The sequence below is a fragment of the Heterocephalus glaber genome, unplaced genomic scaffold (assembly GCF_053883595.1).
Source record: "Heterocephalus glaber isolate CG9 unplaced genomic scaffold, H.glaber_assembly_v1.0 deba00000331, whole genome shotgun sequence".
NCBI lineage: Eukaryota > Metazoa > Chordata > Mammalia > Rodentia > Bathyergidae > Heterocephalus > Heterocephalus glaber.
Genome location: NW_028258142.1, coordinates 39,249,770 through 39,262,515, shown reverse-complemented (window position 1 = coordinate 39,262,515; position 12,746 = coordinate 39,249,770). Strand labels below are relative to the sequence as shown.

Sequence of the window (12,746 nt, the reverse complement as noted above, 5' to 3'; positions counted from 1 at the left end):
TTCTAAGAGAAGAATAAGAATTGTCAGATGCAGCTATAGTATCTCTGAAATACTAAAAAGGCTGTTTTCTTCCATCATGCAGTTCCTTACAAAGGGTGGAGATTAAACACTACAATATTAGTTGCCTAGCAACACCTGCCTATTAGTGGTATACATTTTCCACCAAAAACCACTTTTATTTGGGTCATTGTCTTTGAAATTGCATCATGAGAATTCTTTTCTCTTTAAAAAATGATATTTAAGGGGTTTTCTAGTCTTATCTGCTTAGGAGATGTAAAGGTCTCATAGTTTGTGTTTCCTACACTGTAAAACATACTGCAATGTGTCTCCCTTCTGTTTCTGTTATTTCCCATCTGTATCTCTTTTCACTGATTGATTTTAAGTGTGGAGAATGAGTTGTGGTTTTAATCATGCTATATATTAAATCTAATTAATTGAATCACTGTAGATTAGATCAGATATATTTTTTCTACAGAACGATGATAAAACAGTAAGGACATTGAATTCAGAAAGCTTACCTAATTTCCAATTCAAGATACTAGAAACAATCATTGCTGACCATTTACAAGAATCCTTAATTAAGACCTTTGATATTCCAGGAGGAAAGGTATAGGTCCAGGGAGACGGGCACATAAACATTAGTCACGTATCCTTAAAGACCACATAACCTTAGGATAAGGGAATTCGGCTATTTATATGGGGGTTTGGGTATTCAAAACAAAACAAAAATAATGAAGAAAATAAGAAAATGATGTGGTTTATTCTGCTTGAGTTTCTCCCTGAAGAGGTTGTGTTCTGTAATAAATGTGAAAACTATGTATACAAATCTGTCTACATTTGTATTAGGTTTATGTGTATGTTCAGAATAATGTTGACCTTTCAAAATAGGTACTTTTACTGATAATAACTCTTGTATTGTGTTTCAGATTTTTGAAAGTTACTATTTCATGAGTCAGGGGAATTTCATTTTGTTTTTAAGTGTTTTCAATAATGACAAATGTAATTAATAGTAAATGTTAGTTATACTTCCTGACCCTAGTTTTTTTACTCTTAAATACATCGTGATATCATTTTATTTGTGAACCTCATTTGATGTTTGGTTTTGCATGATACATTAATGAAACTGACTCTTTTTAAAGGCCATATATCAGCTAATACTCAGAGTGGAAAAGGGAAATTATCCTACACAAGGATTTTTCTTTTCTTCTTTCTTCAAAAATTTTATTTAAGAGGCCAGGGATTTAGCTCAGTGGTTCTGCCTCCTGCCTCACAAGCACAAGATCCTGAGTTCAATCCCTGTTACCAAAAAATAATTTTTTTTAATTTAAAATCCTTATGTCTCAATGTGTAGTATTATTTTGGTTCCTGATGGTAAGCAAACAGCTAAAGAGAAAATATACTGTCATTTTCTACTTAGAATGTATACCCTCTTTTAACAAACACATAATTGGCCTTTATAATAAAAATGTCTATACAACCCCATTTCATGAACTTATTACCTCCTCCTGCAAATATTAAGTGGCATTTACTCTTCAAGTGTGATGCAAATACATGACTGTGTAAATGCAAAACAAAACCATTACAGATTTAAAGCATTACTAATATTCATGTGTTAAGCGAAAGTATAGATCTTTCTGTTTGTGTTTTATTTTTACAATATTAGCTTTCTGTTTTTTCCCTTTTGGTGACTCACGTGTATTTCATGTTCTCTGTTTGTTTTTTGAAACTTCTCTGTTTTGAAACTAAAACCTAATTCCACTGAGTACCTTACTTGTATTTCACATAAGATTGAAAGCCATGAAACCCTAAATATTGTTAAATAGCCTGTGCTAAGCCAAAGTTGTTACTCACACACCTAATATACAGGCTCTCTCTGGTTCTCCTTATCTTGTCTCTTTGAATGTGTGCCTCTGTATAACAACTAATACCTGCTTGGAAAATCATGTTCCACCCTTCCTGCTAAATGCAAAATGATCTGAAAAGAAGAGGAGAAACTGTCATTTCTGGGTTTCCATTATATGAGCCTCATTTAATCATTAGGAATGAAGAATGGCAGTGTAAAATAGTTCATTGAACAGAATAAAAAACATTGAATTCTGTAGCCATATAAAAATCCTTCCCTAAAACCAGTTTTTTAAAATGTAATTTTCCAAAGAGCCAAATGATTCCCCTACTAGTGGCTTAAACAAATAATGCATCACCATTATGTCATTCAAAACTATTTTGTATCATTTTATTTCACTTCCTAATTTGTTTGGATTATTTTGGGAGGAATGACAGTAGTAGCACCAATAATAACTAAGAAAATAGCAAAAATGACTGCAACCTATTGAATATTTGTGTGTACCAGGAATTATGTAAAGTACATTCTCTGTATCGCCTTATTTAATTCACATACTTTTAAAGTAGGTTTATACAAGGCCTGTTTTTATAGCTGAGAAAAATGAGGCTAATCTGAGGCAGAGCCCAGATTCAAACCTTAAACCCAGGTTTCTGGGAATAGATACTAGTCACCGCTGATGTTTCTCTTAATTCCATAACTAAACTTTGACTCATTAGACATAATAGATTTTGTTATGAATAGTGAGTTTTTAAAAATTTACTTGTAAGTTTAACAAATGATCTTTTTATCTTTTCTTTCCTTAATCTTTCATCTGATCTCAAAAGAAAAAAAGGAGCTGCTCAAATAGCCAAGAAAATATGATATATAAAGGAGTCACTGGAAATAATCTGAAATAAATGTAATAAATACGAGATATCATTTATCTTGCACATTGGCCAAAACCAGTCTTAAATTTCATTGACCCACAGAGGTTGTCATCTTGTTGCACTGCAGTCAGCACTGCTGTGTTATTTGTTCACGCATTTGCACAACTGCTCATTAAAACCCAGACAGTGCAGGCACTTAACACATGCCAAATGTTGAGGTCCTCCGATTAGTTAATTATTGTAATAGCAGTCAATGGAATGCTTGATTATTTTCAGCTAAAATGCCTGTTTTTCATTCATGCATATTTGCTTTTTTTCTTCTCTAAAAAAGGGTTTCTCATCCCTGAATATATTCTTTGGTAAAGTTTGCTTTACCAAAGTATGGTCAGTTTTATACTAATCATTCTTTTGGCCCTGTGTGTTAAACCTTTTTATAAAAACACTTCAAATGTGTAGGGATTTGAATGTTTTGGGACTGGCTCTGCTACATAGTATTATTAATTTTTCCATAGGCAGGGCCATTTTGAGGTATTTGAGAAGTACATGAGAGACCATCTGATCAGTGGCAGCATTTTTCTCTCATACACAAATACATATGCAAACATGCAGTTTTTACTTCTAAAGTGCATCCAGGACATTTACACTAATAGCATGTCAGTATGGATCCTTCAGTTTGGCTTTTGTCTTCGTTTTCACCCTTTTGCCCAACAGCCTTCAAAGAGCGCCTTCTCCGTCGCGATTATGATCTGTCATCCCCTGACATCAGTCCCTCATGCCTGATGCCTGTCACTTCCCCTGCCACCAGTGCACCTTTGCTCTTTGCTTGGAGTGAGTTGCCCACCCACTTGTCCAACCCTTGAGAGCTCGTATATATAAATCTGTGTATACTGATTTGTCCTCAGTGTTTCACCTGAGGCCTCTTTGAGATCTTCCATAGAACCTAAACAAATGCCTGGTGTACAGTAGACACCAAATGAATGTATGTGGTTTCATGAGTGCCAAGGATCATTTTGTTTGATTCCCCCAGCCCCTAGTACTTGGGATTGAACCTAGGGCTTTTGCACTAAGCTACATCCCCATACCTTTTTTAATATTTGTTTTGAGATACAGTCTCCCTGAGTCACTTCGTTGTCGAAGATGGACTCAAACTTGTGATCCTTTTGCCTCAGTTTCCCAGAGTGCTGGGATAACATGTGTATTAACCACCTCCAGTAAATGTTTTCTTAAGAATTTTATTTTCTCTGATATTCCCTTTAATGAAAATACTTAAACAAATTGTTTCTGAAATTGCAACTTACATATATTTGCATTAGAAATAAATCTTGGCTTATTCTTTCTAAAATTGCCAGTTTACATTGTATTACATTAAAATCAGTCAACATCTTGACTTTTAACATTTTTACTTGAACACACAGACACATTTGTCAGCAAGACTTTTCCCTTAACTGTTTCTCTGGGAGGAATAATAACATGAAGTTCATGGAAACAAATGGGCACATGCATTGTTGGATGACTGCCTGTTTATTCACCCAAATCAAGAAATGCTAGTTTCTGTTACTTCTGTTTGATAACCTAATTAATGTTTCACCGTTACCATGTCGGGCCCAAAACAACTGTTTGCTGAACTTCTTTAGTGCTTTCGGTTCTACTTACTTTGTTCTTAATTTCTAGACCATTTGTGGAATTAAGTGGTCACACTGTGAAATCAGCTACAAGTTTTCAGAGCCTCTAAAAATGTGGCACCAGGAACTAAGCATATTGCTCACATTAATCATCTAGCTATCACAGAAATCCATAGAAATTGTGCCTTCCTGATGCAGGATGTTAGTCTCCTTCCATCTGTCTGTCCGTCCATCCTTCCTTCCTTCTTTCCTCCCTCCCCTCCTCCTTTCCTTTCCTTTTTTTGTTGAGCTTACAGTCAGCACACAGCTCTTCCCCTAATATTTTCTAACATAAACTGATTTTTAAGCCACTTCTTGGGAATACTTTACATTATGGTTAATCACAATTCGCTTTTCATTTTAGTAGAAGTCTTTTAGAAACTATAGACTACTGTTTGTATTTCTTCATGAATAGTAATGTGAATTATTTTTCTTTTTGTTTGTGTTTGATTTTTGTAGTACTGGAGAAAATGAACCTGGGTTTGGATCAAGCTGTTTGGATGAGTAAGAAAACATTAGAAGCAACCAGTGTCTAATGAAGACTTCAGTGTAACAAAGAAGGAAGAGAAAATTTCCCAAATGTTACACAGTGCCTGAATTCCATTTCCTCAGATGTCATTGCTTAAATATGGTCCTAGAGGATTTGCTTTAAAATGTGTATATATTTGTTTTTTAATGTATACATTGTTAATAAGAGAAGTGATAAGTTTATTCCAGGATTATGTACATATTACTAGAATTCTGGAGGAATGTTGTGTTGAAATAGTAAAACATTTTATTTCTGAGTTTAAAATGTCATTTTTTTCTGCACATCTTTGTAGCAAGACATCAGTTACATGAATTTGGATTAATTTCTCACCTCAGAAATTAGTTTTATTTTTTTCTTTCCCTTGCTACTTCCCTTCCCCCCACTTATTCATTAGTTTTTGTCTAATTTACATATTTAAAGTCTTATTTAAGTTTTTCTTAAAGTTTTACACGTTAAATCTCATTCTCTTACAGTTAAAGAATTGTTTAAGACCTGCAGGGATGGGGGTGCCGTCATGTCATTCTGCATCTTGGGCCCCTGTGCCCTGTGGTCCACTCCTGTAGGCAGTGCAGGGCAGCTCTGCCAAGGCCACTGCAGTCCATGCAGGGACCATGAGGAGCTGCTACAAGGCAGAGGGAGCTGTGCAGCGGCCCACACACAGAGGCGGAGAGGAGGCCAGGGAGGGGTGTGGAGGCAAAAATTATTTATATTTCAGAAAGACACTCATTTTCTCTTGTTAATATTGTGTATGTGTGTGTATGTTTTTTAAACTACAGTTCACAGCTCTCCTCAGTTAAATATGTAAAGTAGAATATGAAAATGTAGTAATCTGAATATCTGGCCAAAAGGTTTTATGGACACAGACCTTACTACTGAGCATAAGATATTTTTTACATAGTCATGTAAGGAAAAATAAACTGTCTTTCTCCAATAAATTCTTTCTGGATACAGATTGAATTTTCAGCGTTTTGGGATACCTCACCTAGACCTACTGATGTAACACATCCTGCCATAAGCAAAATAACTTGTCTTTTAGTACTAGAAGCCTGATGATCAGCCTGGCTTTTTCACCTCATGGTACATGATATGAGCAGTACAGTAATTTTTACAGATTACTATGTTTCATAGCCGCATGACTTTGTCTTAGGAAAAAAAAGAATATTCTTTTAGTCCTGAATAAATATTAAATTCCAAATGGCAGGAAAGATGGAGTTTAAATTATAGCAGTTTCTGAGAGTTCCATTACTTATAATGTTCATTTGTCAAAAATTCTTATATCTGAGCCTATTTAAATAAAGTTACCAGCTTATAATTAAGAGATAACCTAGAAGCATATGGCATATGATATGTATAAAATATGCATGCAGGTCAGAAACATGGTATAGATGAAAAGACCTTTGTTATCTTGTGAGAGTTTGTACCGAAATGAATCGGTGAGGTCTATCCTCTTCCTTGCTTTTTCTTTCCTTAACATACATATTGTCATTTTTTGTGGCCCAGAAGTTTTACATATTCAGTTCTTTGCTCCTGTTTTCTGTTGGCACATCCTCCAGAAGTTTTTTCTAAATAGCCCTGTTGAAGAATTACCTTTCTGTCTTCTGAACTCCTGAAACTACTTATAGCTTTCTAATTAGCATTTAATAAAGTTGGGTATTTTTGTTATACAGTGTTAGTATCTTCCATTTAGGCTTTAGCAGACTCTCTGTAAAGTGCCCACATAGTAAATATCTTCCACTTTGGGAAGCACTACATCCGGGGAACAACTCATCTCTGCTGTTAAAATGCAAACACAGCCACAGACAGTAAACAAGTGGGCTTGGCCAGCATGACAAACCATAATTTGCTGGCTGTATTTTAACTCTTTGTAAGCTAAAATTGTATCATCTTACTAATATTTATAAACTCCAGAATTTGCATAGATACTGTAATAGCATGTTTCTTGTAGGGAAGGCCAGATAAATCATTTTTTGCACTAATATGAAATTCTATTAAAGACAGACACTGAAAGTAAAGAGCACTGATCATGTGTGCACATTGTATTCCATGCAACCTTAAGAACAACCACGAGAAGATGTGAAATGTACAGGGAATCAATAGTCTTCCAAGTTTTTAATTCCTCCCAGGCAAATGTTACTAGGTCCCACAATCCTCAGAATAGGGAAGGTTCCTTGTTTAGGGTTTGGTTCTGCTCCCTGCAGTGAAGTCCCCAGTCCTTATTGCTTAAGGCAATGGAAGTAAGGTGATGAATCACTTCTCTGATGCAGGCTCATCAGCCCAGCCAATATGCTCAGCAAAACCATGGTACCGTCCATCCTTCCTTACTCCACACCTGTCTTCTTTCTAGAAAGCTTATCACCCTAATAATTCTTGATCAAAATCCCCTTTTAAATACAACTGAAAGTTTGTGGGTTTTTTAAAACTTAAAGACAGTGGAAAATGCTGCAATTCTTGGTACTCAAGAGAATGAGAACATGTGCACATCATCAGTGGGTGAGTCCTCAGATGGCTATAACCACCCATGATCCAGTTACCTTCCACACACAGAACTGGGGGGACATTTATATTCAGAAAGGTAGATAGTATGAGGCAGAAAGCAGGTTAGAGATTCCCAGCAGCTGAATGTGGAAAGAACAGACTGGAAAGGGTGTTGATGGGACTTTATGCAGTGATAGCAATTCAAACTATTGTGATCATTGAACAACTCTACTTTAAAATTCATGGAATTGTTCACTTAATAATGGGTGTGTTTTTTATATGGGTATGTAAATTATATTTCAGTAATCCAGTTTTAAGAAAATTAAAATGTTGATGTTGCCTTTCTATCTCGCAAGAGCCAGGCAGATAGATGGAAGGGAATTTGGAAGGCTTTGCCTCCACCCATGCAGCAGCCTGTGACAACCTGCGGCTATTTCCACTGGCCTCAGGTTCTGCCACCTCTGCTGGGGCTTCTCCAGCTTCCCTGTGTCATTCCCCTCATCTCTTCTCAACGAAAAGGCAGAAAAAGAAGATCCCAAAGAAATAGTTGAGGCAAAAGTTGAAGAAAAAGTCGAATTTAAGGGACTTTCTGTTGAGGAAACAAAAAATGCCAGGACAGGAATTACTGGGTTGTGATTGAAAGAATGAATGTTCTGCTCCTGTGACTAAGAAAAACAATGAACTTACTCCAAAATATTTGAAAGAGGTTGAACTGAAGTTCTCAGATCTTGGTGAGCCCCTAAGTTACACATTTGAGTTTCACAATGGGCCCAGTGAATCTTTTAACACAAACTGCTGACAGAGACATACAAAGTCTTGACCAGAATTTAAATAAAATCCTTACCTTCCTTGAGGATTTGAAATTTAGAGCTGCGTAGAATGTTAAGTAGATTGGAACAAAAGAAAGAGTATCACTGAAAACTTAAAAAAAAGAAATGCTGCATAAACAGAAAAATTCAGTCATTGAAATTAGTGGCAGTGATCCATTTTTTTTTTTCAAGACAGCTGAACAAGGTTTCACAGATGAAAAAAGCTGCCCTTGCTGAACACTTTGAAATAATGCTACACACTCTGAAACTCTCCAATCCGATCATCAACAATACAGAGAGAAAAACCTCTATTTCCCTCCCCACCCCACCTTCTCTACCCTAGGTAGAGATTAATGGCCAGCAGTTTTGTATCCCTTTCTGATTCCCCTTGAATGCATTTATATGCAGAGCTGTGCCTACGTAGGTCTTTTATTAAACACAATTTTTTTGCATAATAACTCCGATTTTTAAAATTTCATTACTTATAACTTACTACATTTTGAAAGATGACTAAATATTCTAAAACATATATCGCAAAACTTTTTAAACTTACTACAGGCACAGACAGATCCTTTCCAAATTTTCTCAATAACATGATACTTCAGTGATCATTCTTGTACATCTTTGTGCCCAGTATGAATATTTCTGTAGGACAGAGTTAATGAAATGGAATTTCTCATAAAAATCATAAGCAGTTAAAATTTTGATAGTTACTGCCAATATACACTTCAAAAGGCTATGCTAATTTATACTTTCACACTTCATGAACATGTCCTTTTTCCTATATCCTGCCAACATCTGATATTACCAATCACTGTAAACTTTGCCAATCTGATGAGCAAATTATATTTGTTAATTTAATCACCTCTTAGTTTGCTTTGTATCTCTAGAATTGTATGAGGCAGTATCTGACATAGTAATACTCAATAAGTAATTGGTGAATGATAGTAGAAAATAATTCAGATTATACATGAGGGTGTAATCACCAAATCAGTATTTTACCTGATAGAAAGTTTCTCATATTTTTGAAGAGTGGGCTATAGGAGGGTAGGGAGGATAAGTTGCAAAAATTTTTAAGGATTATGAAGAAAATGTGACTAGAAGTGTATAGACTATAAAATGTAATATATAACTTTGGTTATACTGATTTAAAGTCCACAGCTATTAAGAGTCCTATATATATTTCCTTAATGTAGATACTTTTACAGTATGCCAAGTTTGAAACTATTAGTTAATCTCCTTAGCTTTTTTTTTCCTTGGTACCAGGGATCGAACTCAGGACCTTGCATTTGCAAGGGAGACTCAGCGCCACTGAGCTAAATCCCTGGTCCTTTAGTTTTTAATAATATTACTTACTCCAAAGTATGGAGAATGAAGTCCATAAAGCAGATTAGTTTGTTCCTACATACTTAGTGTGCATGAAATACTTTTGTCAAATACAAAATGGACTATAAATGCAAAAATTATATGATTTATTAACTGAGATGTATAGATATAGATATTAGGTCATTTGAAGAGATAGAGGTATCTTTGTTAAAGCAATGTAGTGATACTAAACTAAAAGGTAGCTTGAGTTTTTAATTTTCTAAATCAATTACTAGTTCACATTTAAGAATTTCCATTAAAGTGACAGTTAATGTTAATTTTGTTTTTTGTTGGTTTCTAATGGGAGAGTAATCTATCATTAAACTGTCATTATGAGATATTTACTACTATAGTATTGATGTTCTTAAATATTTGTATAATATTATACTACATGAGATTCATGAGAACATTTCTTTAGAGTATAGCCCATCTTATATTTCCTTGAAATGTTCATTTTGTCTATTTAAATACCATTCTGAAAGTTTTATTCATGTTCTTTTATTGCGCTGAAATGTCAAAATTAAAATGAAGGGATGAATCTATGAAAGAACTTCAGACTAGGAATAAGAATAGCATGTTTAATTAAAATCTGAAACTTTTTTCTATAGCATTATTCCATAAACAGTTTGTGTGAGTAGATACAACATTTTACTTCCTTCTGTGGTCTATTCCCCAGTAAAAGCCCAAATAATAGTGAAATAAATGAAAAAATAAGAAAGTGGTGAGTATACATAAACAGCTGTCCACACAAAAATTTGTACCCAATTATTCATAGCAGTATTATTCATAATAATCAAAATATGGAAACAGGACTTCCGGAAAGGTGGCAGAATGGTGAGCAACAGAGAAACAGCCTCTCTGATACTTTGAATCCAGATGCTGGAATATAACAACATGAGGAAGAGAATGGGGAGAGAAGTGGGTTCCTGGGACCCAGCAAAGATCTGAAATGAGAATTAAAGCCCATGGAGAGAATGAAGAGAGGGACCACAACACAAAAGAGGGTAATTAACACTTTCTTCTTGAGTCCCAGCTGGTGTCCTGGGAGGGGCAGCTGAAACCTGCAGAGGCACGGTAACTACTGGCAACCCAGAGGCCTCCATGGAAAAACACACCAATGGAACAGAGCAGTGGACGCTGCAGCCTGCAATGGCTGGTGAGTTATTTGGGTTCAGATGTCCCCCAGGAGAGGGTGATTGGCCATTTTGGAAAGGGAGCAAAGGAAGTCAAAACTCAGAGCAGCTATAGGGTGGCTCCATCTAGTGGCTCCAAGTGTCAGAACGAGGTGCAACTGAGTTCAAGCTGGCAGGAGGCAATTGGAATGTTGCAGGCTAAAAACCTCAGGTCCTGACCTTGCAGGCAGACCTGAACTTCAGTAGAACTAAAGGCCAGTTTGCTGGGATTATCAATGACTGCCATAAATCTACTGCTGGCTTGCTGGGATTAATCAATACTGACATCAGGGCTCTGTCCACTCTGTCAACCATAACAGCAGAGACACTCCCTGAAGTGGACATTTTTTTTTTCTGCTTCCTTTGCTTTTTTTTTCTTCAGTTTTTAAATTTCTTTCTCTTTTTTGATTGTTTGTTCTCATTTTTTTTTTTTAAATGTCAGAGTTCTCCGTCAAACTTGAAAATATTTTTTAACAAGTCCTTGTCAACTTCCAACTTGTTCTTGGTGATCTTGATATCCTGCTGGCCAAACTTGAGACCAGAGGGCACAAAATATTCTCATTTTTATAAGAGTGAAAACATTGTTTCTAGTTTTTTACTTTCTTGTTTCTATTTCTACCTTCTTCCTTTCCTTCCTGTCTTCTTCACCAGTTCCCAAAACTTTTATAATCTTCCTTCATCTTCCAGCTTTCTTTCTAATCTCTCCTCTTCATTTTTCTATTTTTTCCCTAACCCCTTTTAAATTTTCTCCCCTGAAGGTTAAATTGCCATATTGAGTGGATATTTACTGTACACAATTTTCTGGTTTGTTATTTATTTGGTTATATACCCCCCCAAAATATAGTGCATATAATGAAAATGGCCACACTGCCAAAATTTTTATAGAGATTTAAGTAATCCTGATCAAAGCATGATTAACATATCCCACAGAATTAGAGAAAACAATCCTAAAATTTATTTGGAACCAGAAAAGACCTAGAATAGAAAAAGCAATTCTTGGCAACAAAGGCAAGGTGGGGGCATAATAATCCCTGGGTTGAAATTATACTACAAAGCTACTATGATAAAAATGGCATAGTAGTGGGGAAAAAAAAAGACCTAAGGATCGATGGAACAGATTAGAAGATGCAGAAACAACCCCAGATACACTCAACCACCATATCTTTGACAAAGGAGCCGAACACCTTCGCTGCAAGAAAGATAGCCTCTTTAATAAATGGTGCTGAAAAAATTGGCTTTCCACATGCCAAAGACTAAAACTAGACCCATATCTCTCACCATGCACTCAAATAAAATCAAAGTGGATCAAAGATCTAAATATTAAAACAGAAACACTAAACCTCATAGAAGATAGGCTAGGTAGAACTCTTGAAGACATTAGTGTAGGCAAAGACTTTAAGAACAAAACCCTAAGTGCGCAGGAACTATCAGACAGAATCAACAACTGGGATCCCATCTTATTAAAAAGCTTTTTCACAGCAAAAGAAATCACAACAGATTAAAGAGACAACCCACAGAGTGGGAAACGTTTTTACCAGCTCAGACAAAGGACTATTATTCTATACTTTTTAATTTTTTTTCTCATTGCAATATTATTGCACAGTTTTGCATGGCCTGGTTATAGTTATTTTTGTTTAGAATATAATGCTGACCCCTATGTGTTTATAGAAGGAGAAAAGATATTCTTTGGCAAAGACTTTTTGAACAAAACACTGACTGCACAGGAAATATCACAAAGAACCACTGGGATCTCACTTGATTAAAAAGCTTTTGCACAGCAAAAGAAACCAACAACAATGTAAAGAGACAACCCACAGTGCGGAAAAAATATTTCCCCACTCTTCATCAGACAGACTAATTTCGAGGCCACTGGTGCCTGCCTGTAATCTCAGCACTCAGGAGGCTGAGGCAAGAGAATTGCTTCGAGTTCAAGGCCAGCCTGGTCTGCATAGTGAATTCAATATCAGCCTGAACTACAGAGTGAGAACCTGTCTCAAAAAAAAAAAAAAAGACTAATATCTCAAAT

The 12,746-nt window shown here is 35.6% G+C and overlaps 1 protein-coding gene across 1 annotated transcript in view; it reads left to right on the top strand.

Annotated features, from left to right (window-relative positions):
• Pik3c3 (phosphatidylinositol 3-kinase catalytic subunit type 3) overlaps positions 1 to 6,561 on the top strand; it is a 128,004-nt gene extending 121,443 nt beyond the window's left edge. The window contains exon 25 of the mRNA XM_004855249.4: positions 4,830 to 6,561. Coding sequence (XP_004855306.1) covers positions 4,830 to 4,844 — 15 coding nt within the window. The 3' untranslated portion in view covers positions 4,845 to 6,561. The remainder of the gene's footprint in view (positions 1 to 4,829) is intronic.
• Positions 6,562 to 12,746: the final 6,185 nt, after the last annotated feature.